Source organism: Henckelia pumila, chromosome 4, assembly GCF_033568475.1.
Source record: "Henckelia pumila isolate YLH828 chromosome 4, ASM3356847v2, whole genome shotgun sequence".
NCBI lineage: Eukaryota > Viridiplantae > Streptophyta > Magnoliopsida > Lamiales > Gesneriaceae > Henckelia > Henckelia pumila.
In genome coordinates this window covers 152209259-152231498 of record NC_133123.1, presented here as the reverse complement: position 1 = coordinate 152231498, position 22240 = coordinate 152209259, and the positions used below count along the sequence as shown (strand labels likewise).

General features: G+C 37.3%; 1 protein-coding gene across 7 annotated transcripts in view; it reads left to right on the top strand.

The window, feature by feature from the left end:
- Positions 1-17459, top strand: part of LOC140865320 (midasin) — a 66421-nt gene extending 48962 nt beyond the window's left edge. For 5 of the 7 annotated variants that reach the window (XM_073269924.1, XM_073269921.1, XM_073269918.1 and 2 more), the window contains 36 exons: positions 1220-1361; positions 1466-1555; positions 1811-1934; positions 2069-2217; positions 2624-2740; positions 3121-3282; positions 3381-3557; positions 3644-3829; positions 4012-4113; positions 4190-4411; positions 4581-4685; positions 5409-5526; positions 5603-5733; positions 5837-6001; positions 6876-6951; positions 7044-7156; positions 9897-9976; positions 10053-10166; positions 10296-10421; positions 10522-10678; positions 10835-10998; positions 11078-11136; positions 11214-11440; positions 11516-11722; positions 12038-12259; positions 12346-12504; positions 12591-12815; positions 12932-13243; positions 13329-13475; positions 13771-13974; positions 14066-15775; positions 15853-16134; positions 16291-16470; positions 16600-16704; positions 16800-16925; positions 17012-17459. In XM_073269924.1, the coding sequence (XP_073126025.1) occupies positions 1220-1361; positions 1466-1555; positions 1811-1934; positions 2069-2217; positions 2624-2740; positions 3121-3282; positions 3381-3557; positions 3644-3829; positions 4012-4113; positions 4190-4411; positions 4581-4685; positions 5409-5526; positions 5603-5733; positions 5837-6001; positions 6876-6951; positions 7044-7156; positions 9897-9976; positions 10053-10166; positions 10296-10421; positions 10522-10678; positions 10835-10998; positions 11078-11136; positions 11214-11440; positions 11516-11722; positions 12038-12259; positions 12346-12504; positions 12591-12815; positions 12932-13243; positions 13329-13475; positions 13771-13974; positions 14066-15775; positions 15853-16134; positions 16291-16470; positions 16600-16704; positions 16800-16925; positions 17012-17047 (7021 nt within the window). In that variant the 3' untranslated portion in view covers positions 17048-17459. Of the gene's footprint in view, positions 1-1219; positions 1362-1465; positions 1556-1810; positions 1935-2068; positions 2218-2623; positions 2741-3120; positions 3283-3380; positions 3558-3643; positions 3830-4011; positions 4114-4189; positions 4412-4580; positions 4686-5408; positions 5527-5602; positions 5734-5836; positions 6002-6875; positions 6952-7043; positions 7157-9896; positions 9977-10052; positions 10167-10295; positions 10422-10521; positions 10679-10834; positions 10999-11077; positions 11137-11213; positions 11441-11515; positions 11723-12037; positions 12260-12345; positions 12505-12590; positions 12816-12931; positions 13244-13328; positions 13476-13653; positions 13736-13770; positions 13975-14065; positions 15776-15852; positions 16135-16290; positions 16471-16599; positions 16705-16799; positions 16926-17011 lie in introns of those variants that run through there. The other 2 variants (XM_073269922.1, XR_012144560.1) reach the window with 2 other exon arrangements.
- The last annotated feature ends 4781 nt before the right edge of the window (positions 17460-22240 follow it).

The following is a 22240-nucleotide window of genomic DNA, read 5'->3' as shown; positions in this document are numbered from 1 at the left end:
AACACTCTCTGGATTCTTGTTGACTCGCTGCTCAGGGACCCCAACCCTATTTCCTTTTATTACAGGGGCCGAAGCCTTGAAGTTATTTCTTGGTAAAAAGAAGCGTAGATGATTAGCCAGCTTAATCCAGCCACCCTCTGATCGGTCACTGGGTATAATGATGCGCTGTCTGAAGCCCCCATGCGCCAGTTTGTTTACTTCCAGAAACCTGCCCCTAATGTTGACATAGCTGTGCGTAGATATTGCAGCTTCCTGACCACAAAATTTGTTGAATACAGGGCTAGAATTTGGATTTTTGATACTCCCTAAGTTTCGTCCATAGCCATCGTGCACTGACCAGATCTAATTCCATACGGTAGCTAGCTTTCCTCGTTCTTTCTGTCACACAAATCGAAGCCCCATTCGAACCCATTCTGATTATGAATAATTTTTGCTCGATTTTGACGTCTTTCGCTGCTTTGGATCTTTGATACTCATGATACCCCGAGTTGGACGGCCCACTCCTGGCCGACGTCTCCATCTTATTATATGAGTCTCGTCGGCCCAAATGAAGGTTTCAGAGTAGAAATAAGTAGTAAAAAAAAAGTCCAGAGATTAAGAAAATAGGTGAGAGAAAAAAAGGAAGAGAGCGATTTTGGAAAAGGGAAAGCCCAGGAAGAGACGGGAAGGAAAGAGGGAATGTGCAAAACTCATGTCGACGACTTCCGCTAGGTTGACTCTAAGCTAGAAGAATTTTCCCTTATGCAGTGGATATACAACCTACAAAGACTTCATCACACTCTAATAATCGTCTAAATGACCTGTTCACCTCATTTTATATTTTATATGCAATTTGCAAATGGATAATGTATCCGCGTCAATTGGTTTTGTCAAGTTCTCTATTTTAGAAATATTTATTATCATTATCGCTGCAAGAAGTTGATTTGTGAATATCATGTCAAATTTTCAGACACATTTACAAACTCTATATGTTGGATAGACATGTCCACCCCATTTTTATATATGTACTGTGAATCTTAAATCTTTAAGGATGCTACTTGTAATTATTGTTGAATGCTGCCAGCTAATGTTTTTTCTCACTTAAATAGTACTTGTGAGGTTCCTTCCTGTTATTGTGTGATTTGTTTGTTTGTTTGTTTTTTTAATTTATTTCATCAACTGTTCAAGACTTCCAACACTTGTCAAATTTGACCCTTTTATGCATTCCTATAAAACTCAGGCAAAACACGGCATCTGTTAGAGAGTACCCTGCGCATCTGCTCAAGCTTAGGGTTGCTTCACATAATATTTGGCACAGTTCTGCAAATGTGGTTAAATCACACGACATGCTGCTCTCTGTTGCGCGTTCTCTCTTCCAGCAGGTATTCGTATTGATCTGATGAAATGATTTTGATCATCAATATCATTTTCAAAGAAAACCTTGGCAGATCCTGATCCACCTCCCATCTCTATATTGTACTCGTAGATTATTTATGCACACAAAAAATCATTTGAAGATTCCAGTTTTGCAAATATCAGATCTGCCTTTCAATCAATCCATACCTCAAACGATGCGGTACATCTCCTTTCTTGGTTACCTTTTTGTACTTCATAAATTTCACTTTCTAGAGGTATTATGTGGATATGCTTTTGTGGTTTTGAGGTGTGAATTTTTTATTCGTTCGGAGACGTTGCATTTGGCACTAGAGATGGTTCCCCTTAAAAATTAATTTAGCCTTTTGATTGCGTGGTAGTTTCTTGCCAATATTATGTTGGCTTATCAATTCTTGGTTTCAAGTCCATTTGTGTGACTTGGTGTCTGATATTGCAGAAAGAAAGTATCAAGAATCTGGTTTCTCTTCTGGGTTCATCAAACCACCATGTATTTACATCATTGATTGATTCCTTAATCGAGCCATTGCTGAATAAACTTTATCTTCTGTGCGCCTCTGATGGTTAGTACATAATATACTACTGCATTTCGGTTTAGATCTTAGGTGGCGATGCTTTGCCTCATCTTGTGGCACTTTCTTTGCTTTCGGTTCAATATAGTTGTCCTCACGTTTTCACTTGAAACTTTTCAATGTAGTGCAAAGTATCGGATATGCGTTGTTACGAATTGGTTGCTTGCGTTACAATCTTTTGATCTGCTGTGATGACCTTGATCCAACTGTAAAGTATTCTATCAAGTATTCTGAAGTAACGGAAATGATATCTTCACTTGAGCTCGAGATTCAGGTATTGTCCATCATTTGATTCTTGCAGCAAAAATTAACCCACAATGTACACTTCTGCTCACCTGCATGTCAGTTTGATACGGTTTACTTTTCTTCATGTAAGGGGGAGGTCTACTTTCTTGCACACTGATTAACGAACTGTGGGACAAATAAAAAATGAATTCTATTTCTGTGGGTTTACTTGTCCAAATTGTATGTATGATCTAATAGTTGGTGGTTTGGTTTATTTTTGGCTGTATTTTACCTTAAATGCAGCCATTCATTATGGCTACTTCTGATTTTTACTTTGTGGTTCGGGAATGATTAGAGACATATCCTTGGATTCATAGCTTATATAGGTGTCATTTTTTGGAACCCTTGCCTTGGTTTTGGATCCATTTTATTTTCTGATCTCGTCGTTATCACAGGTTCGGAAAGAATGTATGTATTTAGCTGGAAGTACACCTTTGGGAGAAGCTAGTATTTTGAACAGAATAAAGTTGCTAGAAAAACTCAACACTGAGAGGAGAAGGCTGAGAAGAAAGGTCCACAAGTCTCCTTGATTTTTTCTTCTGATAAATATTTTTATATGTATTTTATAAGCATCAATGAATAGGTTGAATTATGTAGTAATTGCTGATTGTATCCACCTCTTTCATCTTCACCAAGTTCCCTTCAAGCCTCAATTGTTCTGAAATGATTTTTCTCATTTGAAAAATTAGAGGCAAGGTACTGAATCTCAACTTTAAATGAAGGCCCAAGTGTTAGTTCATTATATTTGCAGCAAGTTGATACTCTAATATGTGTTACTGTGATTGAGGTCTTTTATACCTTGAGATATTTTGTCAATTTAAGTGTTGCTATTATGTTTTTGTGTGGAAAAGCGATTCTCACATATAACTGCTGATGCCTACCCCTGTATCAGATGGTGTTTCGTCCCAATCCTGAAAAATTTAAAAAATTGAAGCATGAATGTGATGATTTTCTTAAGTTGGTTGCAACTTTGATTGACCGGACGGAGAATGTTGACAGTCCGAAAACTCAACTGATCATTGACCAATTGTGTAACCAATTGCGTAACTGGCAGGTAGTTGTAATTTGGTGATCAACTATTTTCCTTTCGTTTTGTGTTGTTTGTATGCAAAAATTCTGTTTTTTCCCTTCAATTTTTTTTGTTATTTTCAGGGGACTACATCGTGTTTCATTGATAGATTATCAAATGAATACTCAGCGTACCTTGATGTAATTGAACCTGTTCAGGCTGCACTTTATGAAATGAAATTAGGCCTGTCATTCTTTTTTCCTCGTGTACTGTATAAAGATTGCAATGCTAATGGAATGCAGAATATGGACCTGTGTCTGGTTAGTTTAAGATATGTTTTTCTATCAAAACTATCTTTCTTTTTTTGCCTATCTTTTTCTTTGAACGCTGGAAGTGTCTTCGACAGGGTGCAATCTATGAATTTATGAGATTCCCTGGAGGCTGTGCCTCAAAAATCATTTTAGTGAATGCTGGGGGGAAGCCTGAACTTTCAATTCATGATATGGATTTATCACCGAGTATTGCAGAAATCAACATGGATTTGCTGAAAAAATCAACCAGCTCTACTTGTGACTCGGTTTGTGATAAAATGGTATGCAAATTTGTGCTGTCATTGGGATATTTGTGTTTCCTTCTTGTTTAATGAGCGACGTAGTATTACTGTATTAGTGATAAACGTCACGGTCTGCTAATATGAAGTCAGGGGATGACCTTGCTATTCCACCACGCTTCTGAATTATCACAATGCTTAATATTTTTGTATCTCCTAAGCAGGAATCAAGTTTTCGATTCAATATTGCTGTTTACCACCGCGTTCTGTCTCGAATTAAAATATCTGCAGCTGATGCACATATTCTTGGTGATGCTCCCTTTGAGGTGAGAATTCTTGCCTATGTTGCTGAGCGGTAGTTCACCCATTGGAATGATTTGATCCTGTACCATGTTTTGCCAGGTCTTGCAAGAGATATTCGATAAGGTTTCCCAGTATTGGTTAGATTGGATGGATCAGAAACATCAGATAAAAACGAAGGAGGTTTTATGGTTCAAATTCAGAGCTCGTGCTTTCAAAATAGAGAGCATCACACAAATTGATGTATCAAAATTTTCAAATTTGCTTGCTGAAGATAGCTTGTTGGAGTGGCAGGAGATACTTTCTGAAGAACTAGATGGGAAGGTAAAAATACTTTGGGCCCCAATCTTGCCTTCTCTCTGTCCCTGCAGTGACAGAAACACAAACATCTATCGTGTAATCAGTTTTTTTTCAATGGACATGCATATGAATGTGTGGGTCTACACATCAAAGCGTGAGATCTATATGAGAGAGTACCATTTTTTCCATGCAGATTGAAACTATGGAGAATGATTGGAACTTAGTTGAAGAAACCGATTTGGGTGGCATGGTCGACATTCACAATCAGTTATTTGGTTCGATGGACCTTATAAAAAAAGTAAGCTTACTTGGAACATTTTTCGGATTCCAAAACTAAATGTGTGGTGTAAGTTCTTAATGTCAAACCTAAAATATGTTCTACAAGTCTAAATGCCAACATTCATATTAAAACAGAAAATATCTTCTCAAAAATTTGTTTTCTGGAAAACATTTATAATCTGCTAACAAATATACTTTAATTATAGTAATAAAGAAATGTTTGAGACTTTTTCAAAACTGGAACATTGGTTTTGGTGGAACCTTCAATTTGTTGTCATTATGGATGTGGCACCGTGCAGAAGCTGTTATGTCACCTACATATATGCTCATGAAATTTGGAGATAGTAATACATATGCTTTACCCATCTGACTTGTAGTGATTGCTTTATAAATATGTTTCTTGTTTGGTAGTGATTGCGTCCTAAATATGTTTTTTGTTTATTTTGGTTTTTGTATTACCTATTAATATGGTATTTGTCGTGTGATTTTACAACATGCCCATGTTTCTCGGAGCTTAAGGACAGATTTGTTATGATATGCAAACGTAAGTTATCAATTATCATCTTTGTTGGAAGCACAGTTTGTAGTTTGAGTTTAGGGAAGATGAATGCTATTGCTTGTTCTTGATTCGTATATGTCAATTTCAAGTAGATCTCATTGATTTTATTTTCTGGAGAATCTGATTGAATTTCATTAAAGCTCATTTTCTCTCACCTACTTACCGACAAAATTTCATAATCAGTTTTCCAGTAGTCAAGTGTCTGAAGTAGGGAGCATGTATGAAGGAAAAAAAGTGTCTGATGCAGAAAGGCTGTCTTCGTTCCATGACACTTATATGCTTGGAATAGAATTGATGCAAGGTGATTATTGTTGCATGATTCGTCCCTAATATTTTTTTCGTACGTAATCAAAATTCTTATGTGATATTGATTCCAGGTTTAAATGGTTCATTCTCCTCCATTTACGATGCGAAGATTGCTCCTGAGCACTTACTCTGCCTCTGTTTGGAGCATGCTAATAAGTTCGGCCATTCTACAAAATCAACTTCTGCATACAACTTTTACAAGGTGACTTTTTCCTTTCATAAAGTTTGCTTTTCTATTTTTCTTACCACACGGTTTATCGAAAAACTTTTCTTATGTTTCCACTCTCTTTCCATTTGCATTTCAGGACTCAAATACGTCCGTGTTGGCAAAATTGGTAGAGCCGGTTTCCATTCTTAAACAACGAATATTGTTATTGTTGAAAGAATGGTTTGATCATCCCGCTCTCCAAAAAATTTTGGAAGTTATTGACATGATTTTAGCTCTACCTCTCAACACTCCACTTGCCAAGGTATAATATTTTCATAGTTGTTTACAGTGAGTTGCATGTGAAAATATGCATCATGTACTGGAGGTGATCCTTTTTTTTTTAATATAGGAAATGTTATTATATTAATTAATAGAAAACTCCACTTGCCAAGGTATAATATTTTCATGGTTGTTTACAGTGAGTTGCATGTGAAAATATGCATCATGTACTGGTGGTGATCCTTCTTTTTTTAATATAGGAAATGTTATTATATTAATTAATAGAAGTGAATAATTACAAGAAGTGGACAAGTAATCCCTGCACGCTAAAAGTGGGGAACAGAAACCCTAATATGATCAACATATATAACTCCAATCTCTCAACAAAGTTGACATCGATAAATGTTAAACTCTCTTTGCTTCCCAACCCAGCTTAATGCTTGAATCTTGATTATATCCTAGCATTCTTAACCGAGTGTTCTGAGTTATCAAAATTCTTCTATTCCTCTCCAACCAAACCGACCAACAAATACAACGAACCACCCGTTGAAAAGTAAGTCCGATTCATATATGCAGCAAATATGTCCTGCACAGATCCACCTCCTTGGTCAGATCAATGTAGTATCACAAGATATTAACCCCATATACAGTGTTCTATTCTAGAATGAAAACTCTGGATTTTGAACAGTAGATGCGGACTTGAGACAACTTTTTAGGCCTTATCCAAATCCTATATCCTCCCAACTCTGCTCCCAGTCCCAGAGTCCCCAGTTGACAATGCTTCAATATATCATATTCAATTAATTCTAAGATCAGTTGTTCTGGATCTATTTTTTTAATTAAATGTTCTGACGCAAGAACATGGCATACCTGATGTAGCTCCTAACATTCAAGTGTCCCTCAATTTTCTTTTGAAGGCTCTTTCGGGTTTGCAGTTCCTGCTTAGCAGGATACGAACTGCGCAAGAAACAGTGGTGAAATTTCCTCTATCAGGTAACTTGTGTACTTTCAAATGCATTATTGTTAACTTTCTGGTAGAACATAAATAATCTTGTTTGTTGTCCCTCTGAATTTTGTATTTCTAGATCAATTGGAACCAATCTTCGCTGTGATTTCTTTATGGCATAAGTTGGAGTTGGAATCTTGGCCTGCACTGCTCGATGAAGTTGAATCTCAGATTGAAAGAAGTGCTGCCAAAGTAGGATTCTAATTCCCTGTTTTTTAATTTTTCTTGAGTACTGTCTAGTTGAAGCGACAAACTGTTGAGTTTCCTTTACAATGACAATCATATGAACCAAGTATAAAACAACACACTACACACAAAGGCCTTTATCCCACCAGGTGGGTTAGCTCATATAAACGTACAAAAGACTAGGATATATGATGTAGAATGACTTCCTTTCTAATGCATTCGTTAAATTCAAGAATGACTTCCTTTGCTTTTTCAGATTTCTAGATCTCACAATAAGCCAATATCTCATTTTAATTCTTTAAATTCAGCCTTTCCGTCCAGTTCATTATCTTGGGATCTCCACTTCCATCGGGATCTTAGGGACGGGGAAATGAGTGACTTAATAACTTTACTGGATATCTTGGGCAGGGTTAGTATTTCAGAGAGGGGAGAGGACGTTAGGCTTTGGAAGTGGGATGCTTCGGGAGAGTTTTCAGTGAAATCTTTCTTCGATTCTTTCTTTCCAGAAGCACTGTTCCCAAAATTCGATCTGTTTCGAACCATTTGGAAAGCCCCGATCCCTTCTAAGGTAAAGGTATTCTCATGGACAGCAGTGTTGGATAGGTTGCCGACTTGTGATTTGATCCAAAAGATGTCTCCGAAATGTCTTTTCAATCCTAATTGGTGTGTGTTGTGCAAGAAAGGGGGAGAGAGTATAGATCATCTACTGGTGCATTGTCCATTCACGAGTACCTTATGGTGGTCAGTGCTAAAGGATTTGGGATTGTTGTGGGTGACACCAAAGACCACGAAGGATTTGTACGCAGCAGATTTGGGATGTTCATTGGGCAAAAGAGGGAAAACTCTATGGGAAATTACAATACATTGTGTTTTTTGGAACGTATGGCTGGAAAGAAATCGAAGAATATTCGAAGACGTAGAAGACTCGATTGAAGAGATTTGGGTTAAGATCAAACTGAGAGTAGCAGTGTGGTTACATAGTATTGGTGTGTTTAGTTTGCCCCACATCGGTTGGGTAAATAGTTTGGGAGTTTAATATAAAGGCTTGGGCAAACCTCCCATCTTGAGCTAGCTTTTGAGGTGAGTTAGGTCCAAGTCAATTTCTAACATGGTATCAGAGCCAAAAACGATGCTGAGGGAAAAAGAAAGGCCCAATTCTTAAAAGCCCATCCTTCTCTGCCTCGTTTTTTTGCCTCCACCGCTCAACCCATCGCAGTGTTTGTGATTGCGACTACACTGCCTTCGTCGCCCAGCCTGCGTGTCTCATCCCTTCCCCTTTGGCACCTCGGCTCTTAGCCCAAACCTTTGCCTTTGCTCACCATGTCGGAAACTGACTCTGGGTCTTCATCTACTGTGCACCAAACTAAAGCTGCTGAAACTCGAGTCCCGTTCTCTGACCAGCACTCGGTCCAAATTACAACTATTCGACTGAATGGGGAAAACTTTATGCGCTGGTCCCAATCTGTAATGATGTATAAGGTAGAGGGAAAATCGGCTACCTGACTGGAGAAAAAAAGGAACCAAAGCCCGATGAGTCTTCCTACGCCACTTGGGATGCAGAAAACTCGATGGTCATGACATGGCTGGTCAATTCAATGGCTGAAGACATCAGTGTCAATTATATGTGTTATCATACGGCTCAAGAACTTTGGGACAATGTAAATCAGATGTATTTTGATTCGCCAAGGTGAAGATAATGTCACAAAATATTTTAATTCATTGAAAAATTTGTGGCAAGATCTTGATTTATTCAGCAGCTATGAGTGGAAATCACCCGAGGATGACAAACACTACAAGAAAATGGTAGAAGACAATCGGATTTTTACATTCCTTATTGTGCTAAATGCTGAATTTGATGAAGTGCGAGGCAGAATCATTGGGCGTCAACCACTGCCATCAATTGGTGAGGTTTTTTCTGAAGTTCGACGAGAGGAAAGTCGCAGACTTGTGATGCTTGGAAAGAAAGTATCAACAGGAGCTGTAAATATGGAGACTTCTGCCCTTGTTACATGTGAGGCAAATTCAGGCCAGAAAAGAGATGAAAAGTCTTCTGTTTACTGTGATGTCTGTGAAAATCCTTATCACACTCGTGGAACTTGCTGGAAAATTCATGGTAGACCAGCAAATTGGAAAAGTAAACAAAAAGGCAGAATCATCGTTTCTAGATGGTATCAGAGCCCGGGTTCTACCGTTATGTGTTGGACGGCCCATAGTTGGCCTCACCCATCCCATAATTGGGCCACCCATTAATTTGATCTCCACGTAATGAACGTGAGAGGGGTGTGTTGGTGTGTTTAGTTTGTCCCACATCGGTTGGGTAAATAGTCTGGGAGTTTAATATAAAGGCTTGGGCAAACCTCCCATCTTGAGCTAGCTTTTGAGGTGAGTTAGGTCCAAGTCAATTTCTAACACACAGTTTAAATGATTTCCAAGCTTTTGCGATTTCAGATTTGTATAGGGGTTGGAGTCTGGTTTTGAATTAGCATAATCTTCATATTAGATCCCTAGACTAACTCGTGGACCTCTGGTCCACATTTGTATGTTTCTTTTAACTTTTTTACCTATTAATAACATGACATTTGTTTCTGACAAAAAAAGAAAAGAAAATAAGTGACCTCAACTTGGTATGCAAACCAAGTTAGTACAGTGGATGATATTGTGGCTCCTTGTTTTAGGCGATCTAACTCTCCTTTTCATGTCCTGTCGTGCAATTGATATTTTAATTTCTTCTTGTACTTCCTTGCAGCTGTGGTTTCCTTTGTATTCAGTTTTCCAACGTCGACATACTGATGATATCAATCAATACAAGCTATCAATAATTGGAAGGCACGTGTTCGACTGTTTGGTTTTTATTTTTCTTGAATTTTGGTTGAAAAATAGCTAATACTAAATAAATATGCAGCATGGAAGATTTTTTTAGGACATCCAGGGTTGGTGACTTTAAAAAGCAACTTCAGTTACTTCACTCTCTCCATGGGCATATTAGAAAAGAGATAAGACAGATGTCTTATGTAAGGTAAAGCTGAATTGTATGTTTTTTGTTTAGTGTTTTCTGTGTAGCAGTCTTTCAGTTGTCTTCTTGCCGTAATGTTGCGCTTTGTCTCTCTGGCAGATAGACATAACATTTTTTTTTTCTTTCTTTCAGTAGTTTGCGCGAGAAGCCATTTTATTTATTTCAGAAGGATAAAGATTGTGTTGGCAGCCCTTGCCAAGAGGAGAATGTTAAAATTCTATACAATACCTTTGGCTTCTTTGTGCAATTCTTGCCAAGGTAAGAGTTCAGTTCCCTGAAATTTGGGGGCCATAATGCTTGTCTCATAACATCTTATGTGGGTTTTTTAGAAGCTAATATTTCTTTATTTCTGCCAAAGAATTTTGGAACATATCCAAACAAATAGAAGAAACATCGAGAAGGAGTTGGCAGAAGCTTCAAAATTGTGCTGTGTGGACCACATTGAGAATCACTTGGCCTTCGAAAACATGAAAAGAACCAGACAAAAATTAAAAAAGATCGTACAAAAGTTTATGGTATTGATTTCTATCAACAAGATAGATTTTGAATCAATGTACTTCTACAAAATATTGTGACCTATGTTGTGTGTGTCTCCGTTTGTTTGCTGATAGATACATGTCTGTTTTCCTTTTCAATCCCTTCTGATTTATATTCTTTTTCCTATCACACAGGATCTTCTCCAACAACCTCTGATGCCTTTTCTTGAACAAGTCCCTCGGATGGATATAAACAGCCAATCTATTGAAGACATTGGCCACCTTCCTGATCCCTTTGATATCAGAAGGAATCTTCTTGATACTGTCTGCAACCAAACACAATGTAAAACAAAAGACAGGTGGACTTTTATTTCCTTTTTTTCATGTATGTTTTCTGCATCTTTGCATGAGGTATTAAACCTTAACCTTTTGTAGCAGCTCGGTGTGGTTTTCTGAATTGTGGGACACTGTAAAGTTGAATTTGCACGGTGTAGAAGGTAGTCTTCAAATAATCTGACCTTACTTTGCATATGGCCCTTTCCATTGTTTGTTGAAATGCTTCCAAACCATGCAGAGATTATGGTTGACATCAACTGCAGTATTCCTTCACAATCTTCAAGCTTTTTGTACTGGGAAAGAAAGCAGTCACTGCATACAATTGGAAAAATTTGCACCTCTCTACTTCACTCTGATGAACTTTGGGAGAGTAAACATAAGAATTTGAGGAAAAGGAGAGCATTCTCTGACCTTTTGAGTCTCCTTGATAATTGTGGTTTGTCCAAGCGTAGAACATTTGTAAAGGTATTATTGTATTTTATTTTTGTTGTTGACTTTAGAAATCCGTATTCTATTTTTCAATCGATTTCTGCTATGTAGGATGAATTTAGGAGATCCTGGCTTCTGCAGCCATCCTATGAGGTGCAACATTTACTGTTGTCTGAAAGTGATCTTTCTTTTGGAAATGTCAACTGTGATCTCGACCCCTGGAATGCAGCCAATAAATATTATTTCAAGAGCATTTCTTCAATGCAAACTCTGCAGCAAATAAGTCAGAATTTCCATAAGGATTTTAGCCTCGTACAGGTACACGGTAGAAAAATTATTTCAATTTGATCAGCTCGTCGATTTTGTTGTTTAAATCTCTATGCATAGCTTGTTATTTAGGTATAACTAAAATAATCTTTTTTCGTGACTCAGTAAAGAAGATGTAAGAGCTTTTTCTTGGATGGGTGTATTTTTCTCCAGTCTGCCTTGTCTAAACATCTTTTATCTTGTGGAAAAAAAAACATTTTTACCTTTGTTAGTATGATAGTTTCGAAATTGTTACTAAATAAAAAGATATTTGGTTCCTGTCTGTATTTCATCAGTGATGATGTAATATTATCCTCTCATATATAGGTTGAAACATCAGGTTCTTACATTGATCATCTACTTGAGATTCAACAAGAGCAAAGGTCTGCTGCATATCATTTTGCAAAACAACTTGAGCGCTTGAGAGAATGCATGCTGCCCCTATCAAATATGTCGTCAAGCTCCATTAATTCGGCTCAGGACACTACCAGCAATTTTTCTGTTTTGAAGATCCAATACCCCACCTTCAAATGCATGAGGCTGCAAAAGGTACTCTACCTGTAACTTAACCTGAAGTTACTAGCTGATATTCTTTTACCTCAAAAGTCTAACCTCTTATTCTGCAACTGTTGCAGAAACTCTTCGATGGTTTCTATACCATGATGTATGAGGCAGATTTGTTGCTACGAACAGTTGAGAACACTCATCTGAGCACTTGTTCAACTGTCAAATGTGGAGCCGAAAAGATTCGTTTGTTCATTCAGAACATCCTTCCTGAATTTCAGACATCTAAGGTATTATAATTATCATGCTGCTGGGTATCTATATCTTTCTGAGTTTTAAAAAATGATATCTTATTTTAACTGACACTTACTGACAGAATTTGCTGGATTGCCATCTTCTGGGAAGTATCGGACACATAGCAATGAATGACATTAAGTTGCAACCTTACGGTGTGACTAAAGAAATGGAGCTGTTGGTAAAAAAAAACTTTGAGTTAGTTAAGACCTTCAAAAACAATCTTTCCACACTCCGTGATACAGAAGATGGAAAAGCGGCTGTTACAGATGTCCTTCTTGGGCATTTCGAAAATTTATTTACAGAGGTAAATGCTAAATATATTATATTATACTAAAAATGCAGTCTTTGAGCTTGACATCATGATAATATTTTGATGAAGAAAATGCTTGATAGAAATTGAACATTCCTAACATTTTTCAGGTTCAAATGATTTCTGAAGTGTATAATTCTTCTTTACAAGAAAAAGATCTCCCAAATAGTGGTGACAGGAACCCTGATCATGGTGATCAAAATGTAACTGAATTAGAGAGTGATTTCAATGATGCCCTCAAGGGCACATGTAAGAATGTCCTGGATGTATTTCAGGGAGTTGCGTCTTTGAAGTGTGATTCTGCACTTACTGAAGAGTCACTGATTGATATGAAGAAGTGGAAAACCTTATTTGAAAAAGATACAGAGCTTTTACAGTTGGACCTCATTTGTGATAATGTTACGAAGACTACTAAATCTGCTGTAAGTTCATAACTTATATATTCACCTTCAAGAATTTCAATTTTTATGATATTGAAGTAGTTGCCTGCTATTATTATTTTCTCAGGTAGGACTTCTGAACTCTTGTGGAGATGGAGATTGGAGTGTAACTTCTACCCTTTTTCGACATTTGGGACATCTGTATGCCTTACTGAAGGCGATACTGGCCTTTGGTGATAATCTTTTGCATGATTTTCTAGGGATCCACAGTATGGTAAGTTAATGGAACTTCTATTTGTAATTGAATTATTTTTATGTTTTATCTATTAAGCGGATGATACGCAGAAAAGTAGGCTGGATGTTTGAAAAGTAAGAGAGGAAAAAATATTAACAATACGAAAAAAGTAAGCTCACCTCAATTATAGCTTGCTCACTTCTGATTCTGCGTCTAGCATAAGTTGCTTTTGTTCTGAACCGGAAGAAGGAAGTATATGCAGAGATTGAAATGGCTCGGTGCTTTAAAACAATGAGATGGTATGTCTAAGCTACTTTATTTCCCTTGCATGTAGGTGTGTATGTTAGCTCATGTGCTTGCCAACATGTTTGCCTCATTATTTGCCAAAGGATTTGGCACTACTGAAGATCAAGAAAATGAGATTGTGAAAGAAACAACTCAAGATGGAAAGGGCACTGGTATGGGTGAGGGCTCTGGACTGAATGATGTCAGTGATCAAATAAGTGATGAAGATCAGCTTCTGGGAACCTCTGAAAAGGTATGAAATGATGTGTTTCAAGCTGTCGGAGTTTTGTTTTCACAACCAAACATATCTTGTGATTTTTGTTCTTTTTCTTTCTTATCTGAAGCCGAATGAAGAGAAAGGTGATATGTCTGACATTCCGAATAAAAATGAGAAAGGGATAGAGATGGAACAGGAATTCGATGGAGATACATTTAGTGTTAGCGAGGATTCTGGAAGTGATGGAAATGAAGATGATCAGTATGAGCAACCGGAATCTGCTATGGGAGAAGTTTGTTCAAACAGAGACATAGTTGATGAGAAACTTGGGGGTGCAGATGGTGATAATGAGAATCACCAAGCAAATGAGAAGTACGAGAATGGGCCATCTGTGAAAGACAAGACTTCCAATGATGAAGAGCTTCGAGCTGGGGAATATTTTGACGCTGTTAATGAGGATGCTGGAGATCTTGATGAAAACATATCTAGTGAACACAAGGATGAAAATGTAAATGAAGAAGGTTGTGATGGTGCAGAAGATATGAATATAGATAAAGACGATGCTTTTTCAGATCCTTCGGGGATAAATCTTGATGAGCTGAATCAACAGACAGAAGAAGATGTTCACATGGATGAGCTAGAAACTACGGAACCCATGGAAGATGGTGAATCATCAGAGGACTTGAATGCTTTGGATTCAAATAATGACGAGAAAAAGAGTGATGTAATGAATGAATACCCGGAAAACACAGACTTGGAGCAGTCTGGCAAGAATTCTGAAACAGCCGCCACTGAGGAGAAAGGCTTGGAAAAGGATACAGGAATGGATATTAGGATGCCAGAGAATGATGTTCTTCAATCTACCACTAATTTAGTTCATGACAATATCGCGACTGTTCAATCTTTAGGACAACCTAAAGAAGATTTTGAACTACCTGATATAGGAAATTTTGCAGCAGATGAAATGTTATCCAATTTTAACGAAACTATGAATGATCTTGCTCCATCAAGTGGTCTACACAATTTTTCGCAGTTCGAAGTGAAGGTTGCTGACTCTGAAAACGGGAAGAAATTAAGCCAAGAACAACACCGAACATCACTTCCGCCTTCCGAGTCTGTTATTCCGAAATCTCTGCCGAACCCTTGTCGCAGTGTTGGCAATGCTCTTGACGGATGGAAAGAGAGAGTTAAAGTGTCTCTTGACCTTCAGGATCAAATTGAAAACTCGGATGATTGTATGGATGATAACATAGAGGAATATGGATATACTGCTGAATATAAGGAGGGCAGTGCTCAAGCACTTGGACCCGCAACAGCTGACCAAATCAATGGAGATGTAGCTCAAAATGATGCCAACAGGGATACAGGAAATGCTAATGGGCAAGATCCGTCCACTGATATTAACATTGACGAACTGACTTCTGAATCCGGCCCAAACAAAATTTCTGCTTTGCCTTCTGTGGATGATAATAGAAGGCAGCAAGGTAAGTCAGATTTAGGGAACCAGCTGAAAGAATCCGTAGAAGGTGATGGTATTGATGACCTAGATCATACTAGAGTGTCGAGTTTGGTATCTGCACAATTGTTGTTCATGCATGAGGACTTCAATCAACTTACCTTGTTTCCAGTGAGTGATGATGAGCTGGGTAAAGCCCAGTGCTCCGAGCGATCCGACGAAGCAAGGGATGATGCGGTCGCTCTGTGGAAAAGATATGATTTGCTCACGACAAGGTTGTCTCAGGAGTTATCTGAACAGTTACGTCTGGTCATGGAACCCACTCAAGCTAGCAGGCTCGAAGGGTATTATCGGACTGGAAAAAAAGTTAACATGAGGAAGGTAATTGCGTCGAGATCTAATTTTTTAAGTGTGTTTGATTTTGCATGATTTGATCCATATCACATTTGAATTTCCAGGTAATGGCATGTGTTGCCAGCGGTTGGATCAAAGATAATATATGGCTCCGGCGGACCAAGCCAAGTAAACGTGATTACCAAGTTGTTATTGCTGTGGATGATTCCAGCAGCATGTCAGAAGGTCGTTGTGGAGGTGTGGCCATTGAAGCATTGGTGACAGTTTGTCGGGCAATGTCCCAGCTGGATGTGGGAAAAATGGCTGTTGCAAGTTTTGGGCAGCAGGGTAACATCAAATTGCTGCACAATTTTGACCAATCTTTTACTGCTGAGGCTGGGATCAAGGTTCGTTTCGCTGCCACTACCTTTAATTTGTTATAATTATAATTCAGAGGAATCTTCTTGTATGTAAAACTCTTCCAAGGATAAAATACTTTTTGAGTTTAGCCAATGCTTCCTGTAATGGAAATCATACTTGCCTATGTTGTCACCATGGGACAGATTATATCAAATTTGACCTTTAAGCAAGAGAACAAGATCACTGACGAACCCATGGCTGATCTACTGAAATATCTGAAGAACATGCTTGACACTGCCGCCATGCATGCACGACTCCCTTCAGGGTACAATCCCCTCCAGCAGCTTGTACTTATTATAGCTGATGGCCGCTTTACGGAGAAGGTAAACTTCCCAAGTTCTTGTTTTCCTTTATTTTCTGTGTTCGAAAAGAAGCAGCATCTATGCATTACCTGTGTTATTTTTCAACTAACAACCTTGTTATGGTTTATTATTTTCGGCTCACCCTTGCAGGAAAAATTGAAACATTATGTCAGAGATATCTTGAGCAAAAAACGCATGGTCGCGTTCCTGCTCCTTGATAGCCCAAATTCAAATGAGTCCATCACAGACCTTGTGGTAATTCATGCCTATTCAATCATTCCCTTAATTTCTTTTAATAGCTAATTATATCCCCGCCTTTGTATGGATACTGACGTGATTGCGACATCCAGGAAGTAGCTTTTGAGGGAAAAGAGATAAAGCGCTCCAAATATTTGGACTCATTTCCTTTCCCATTCTATGTTGTTCTGAAGAACATCGAAGCACTTCCCAGGGCACTTGCAGATCTTTTGAGACAAGTAAGTTTCTAATAATAATCTGATCTAGTTGCATCTTTCTTTAAAATGAAACCTGGTCTTAATACTTGTCAACTTGTTCCAATCAGTGGTTTGAGCTTATTCAATACTCAAATGAGCAATGACGAGGGACGAGTACATTTTGCCCCACTTCTCACACCAACGGATGGGGGTTGTGCACGGCGGAGTCTTCAGTACAAGCTCGAATTTCTTTGCCAACCAGTTAAACATCTATCGTCAAGGCTAGGAATGATTTAGAAATGGGCATTGGAGGAAGAACGCAGTTGCACACCGATTCATCGTATATAAGCTCGATCATATCGAATATTTGAAGCCGATCAGTGACGACACTGGGAACGTGGCCAAAAAAACAGAAAGAAAGATGACCGGCGGCCAGAAAAACACCCAATGCGTACTTAAATGGCCATCCATGCAATGAAACGTTTATCATTTTATTTATTACTAGCAAAAAGAACAGGATACACGTTGATACAAATTAAAAATATTGTGAATTAAAAACATATATATTTTTAAAAACTATAAGCATGACATAAGATTGCAGTATTTAAAAGTCGATATAAAACAAAAACAAAAACTCCAGTAATACAGTTTCATGAGTCAACTTTGTGAGATTGATTTTTTATTTAGGTCATGCAAGAAAAATTATTAAATTTTATGTCAAAATTACGATTTTTTTTGGTAAATATGACCAAGATTGTTTGGTTTCAAGGATAAAGATTCGTGAGACCGTTTCACAAGAGATTTACGTCAAATTAATTAACTCAATAAAAGATAACAACAATAGTGTTAAATTTTAACAATTTATGTTAATTACTCGAATTAACCAATTTGGAAAAAAAATTTAAAAAAATTGATTTTAAAAAAATTTGTACTAAATTATTTCTCTTATCTGTTTTTATCGTATCATTTTTTTGTCATATTATTATCGTAATGGTTTTTACTATTTTTTATTAAAGTAATTTATAAATGTAAATCACAATAAAACATTGGTTGGAAAAAATTATTACAAATTAGAAAATTTAAAATTTTAAAAGAATCATATCAAAACAATCTTTTATTGTGTTTTATTTAAGTAATTTATAAATAAAAATTGGAAAAATTGTTTTTTTGATGCTGTATTTTTGTCATTTTTCGATTTTGGTCATCTATATTTTCAAATTTTAATTTTAGTATGGTATCTTTATTATTTTTTTGACAATTTTGGTCATTTTTTCGACGTGGAGCTGATGTGGTACAAATACAGTGCTGATGTAGAGATGATGTGTACAGTGCCACGCAAGCATTTTCGAAAAAAGACCGAAATTTTTAAAAATCAGAACATCCGAGAAATTGCAATATTCCCAAAAAAATCACAACAAAATGCTAGTTGTAAAAAAACTTTAATTTAAATACATAAGTTAAAATAGACGTAAGATTCTCATGTCTAAGTGCAACAGAGTTTCCTGAGTTATTCAGTCTATATTTGAGTGTTTCTAGCCATAAGAGCAGCGTGCTACTGAGGTCGTAACAAAAATGTGCTCAGTTGTGGGACTCTCGACTTCTACTGACTAACGACAGATGAAAGTATAGCCTCGATTACTTAATAGTTATTGGGAGTATCTATTGGATCAACAGAGACTGTTAGATAAAAAAAAATAGTGATATGATGTTCACTTATATTTAGACTGTGACTTTATAGACTGTGTGCTACTAAACCAATTTTTTTTAGAGATATGCAAGTACTTGAAAGGAATATTTTATTCCTTAAAATCATCCTAGTTTGAAAAAGATTTTATTTAATATCTTTTGCCTTTCTTGAACATGAAGTTATTTATTTCTTTCTTTGAATAACTTGTTTTAAGTTTTAAATAAAGTTATCAGAATATTATTATCATAATGATTTAAATTCCTTTTTGTGTAGATTTGTCTTGAACAAGATCTAGAGTCCTACGCTTACAAGGAAACATTCTAAAGGAGGATTCTTGGTCTATTTATTGAAGATTTGCGTGCACAAGGAAGGGACTGAAAAAAGATAGAGAGACCGATACATAAAGAGATTGAGAGAGTTTTTCAGAAAGCTGGAAGATACGTACGTTGAGTAAGATCTGCTGAAGCTTGTACCGGTCGTGATTGCTTGAAACCGTGAAGAACATTCAAAGATTGTTGATCGAAGAAGTGTGCTACTCACGTGTTTTGACTTCAAGAGTTTCTCTCCTTAATATGTTTTCCATTATTCTATTTCATATAGAATGTTTTTAGGAGAAACTTTACTGTTTATTTTCTCACTTGTTTTTGAGAAATTGATTTTACAATAGTCACTAGTTTTAGGGTTTGTAAAACTCTTTGATTTGTTTTTCTAGTGAAGTTTTGCCCTGAGGCGCTGCAAGAGTATTTTATACTCTTGCTTAATTCATTTGAGTCTATTTATTTGGTTGCTTGCTTATTGTATACACGCTTACATTATATTCCGCTGTAAATTACTCAAGGTGTTATTGTAGGTGTTGTCAACACCTTGTGAGAACATCTCAAACTGTTTATGTGCAACCATTATTTCCTTTCAAGTGGCATCAGAGCCATATTCTTGATACACTAAGAACTGATCTTGGTTGCTTATTTTATTACAGGAAATAAGATGGACTCATCATCTGTTTCGAATTCGTTTCTCAAACCTCCAATCCTTGATGGCGCAAATTACGCACTTTGGAAGCATAGAATGAGGTATACTATTAAAGCTATGGATGTTCGTGCGTGGTAAAGTATTTTGACTAGTTGGACTCCTCCAACAACGCAAGATGACGACGGAGACTATATCATCAAGAAAGAAGAAAATTGGACTGCCGAGGAAACACAAAGCTCAAGCTACAATGCTAAGGCACTCAATGCAATCCTTGCAACTGTGGATATGAGGATGTATGGGATCATATCTGACTGCACTATTGCTAAGGACGCATGGGATGCTCTTCAAGAACATTGTGAAGGAACAGATAGTGTGAGAAGAACAAGATTGAGATTGTTAAACGCTAAATTTGAGAGAATCAGGATGGATGAGAATGAGACTATTGCTGAGTATGATAAGAAACTTAGGGAGATAGCTACAGAGGCTCATGCTCTTGGAGGACCTATTGCGAGTGAAGCTATGGTGAACAAGGTTCTTCGATCCCTGCCTAAACGATTCAATGGGAAGATATGGGCGCTTGAAGAAGTAAAGGACACTTCAAAAATGAAGATGACTGAACTGATTAGCATCCTTCAAGTCTTTGAGATGAACAATACAGAACAAGAGAAGGATAAAGGAAAATCAATAGCTCTTCAAGTTTCGAAGCCCTCATATGAGGAATATGTTAAATTTCATCAAGAAGTTCATCAATCTGATTTAGAAGAGGATTCGATCTCTCTCATGACTAAGAAATTTAATGACTATCTGAAAAGGATGAAAGAGTCAAGAAAGACGGATAAAAAATTCAAGACTCCAATGTTCTCCAACAAGCCCTTAAGGATTACTGGACCAGAACAATCACCAAAGAAACCTACTGATTCTTCTAAGCCTCGGATAATAGTGGATAAAAAGAAGAAGTTTGTCTCAAAGAAGTTAGACACGGTTCAATGCCATGCATGTCAAGATTTTGGACACTATGCAAATGAGTGTGCCAACACGCTTAGGAAAGGGATGAACACATCTTTGAGTGATGAAGAGTCTGAAGAAGAAGAACATGAAGATGAAGAGAGTCATACTGCCTTACTGGAAAGCAAGAAAAAGTTTCAAGTCAATCCTTTAGGTGTTGCCGCGGGTGTTGCCACACCTGGCCGCAGCATCTCTCAAAGGTCAGTTTGTTTGAATTCCTCCACTACTGATAATATGTGTGATAATGATACAGGTGAAGAGACAATGTCCATAGAAGAAGCTCAGATGATGTTTGAAGAATTACATACTGATTGGATTGAAAATAATAAATTGAACACTATCCTTTCAAAGGAAAATTCTGATTTAAAGGCTGATGTGTCAAGGCTGGAATTCATGCTGAGTAAGAAAGACATCGAGTTAAGCCAAGTGAAGGAAGAGCTCGAAAAAGCAAAAGCTACGTTGGCTAAGTTTAATTCAAGCACTACCAAGATTGATTCTTTACTCATGATGGGAAGAGATGGTACAGCTGGTTTAGGTTTTGAAAACAGCATATTTGAGATTGAAGAAAGCTCGAAAGGGCCTGTGTTTGTCAAGGAAAGTAGCAGTACAAAAAGCTCAAGCAAAAAGGTCTTGCCAGTTGATCCTTCAAAACCAAAGCCACAGCCTGCTGCTCTTTCAAAATCCAAAAGGAAACGTAGGTACATATGTCACTACTGTCATAGACCTGGTCATATCAAACCATACTGTTTTAAGCTGCAGGAAGACTACTGGAATAGATCTGCATCTAAGGTGTTGCCTAAGGTGTTTCCAACACCTCCCTACAACATCCCTAGAAACAGAACATATGTAAGAAAGGTTTGGGTACCAAAAGCTGATATTCAATGTCATATGATTTATAATTCTTTGAGGACTAATGTTTCAGGTTCATGGTACTTTGATAGCGGTAGCTCTCGTCACATGACAGGTTCCAAGAAGTTTCTCACTGATTATGTCGAACAGAAAAGTGGAAAAGTGACTTATGGAGGAGGTTCAAAGGGAAACATTGTTGGAAAGGGAACTCTGAATGTTGCTGGACTGCTCAAGCTTCGCAATGTGCTTCATGTTGAAGGATTAACCGCGAATCTAATAAGCATAAGCCAACTTTGTGATGATAATTTGCATGTACAATTTGATAAGAAATTATGCAAAGTTTTTTATGAATCAAATCTCTGTGTCATGACAGGTACTAGGTCATCCGACAACTGCTATCAACTCGGAGAAGAGATGGCTTGTAGACACACCAAATTTAATGAGTTTGATCTATGGCATCAAAAATTAGGTCATGCAAATTTCAAGACATTAAAGAACTTGAGTAAGTTAGATGCTGTGAGAGGTATGCCTAACTTAAAATCTGGTATTCCATTTGTGTGTGAAGCATGTCAGAAAGGGAAGCAGACTAGGGTGTCACACGAGGTGTTGCCAACATCTGTGACAACACGCTGCCTCGAACTTTTACATATGGACTTGATGAGTCAAATGGATGTTGAAAGCTTCGGTGGTAAGAAATACTCTTTTATTTGTGTGGATGATTTTTCACGATATACTTGGGTAAACTTCTTAAGAGAAAAATCGGACACATATGATGCATTCAAGAAGCTGCTTACTAAGATTTCAAACCTATACAATCTGAAGTTAATCAGAATTCGTACTGATCATG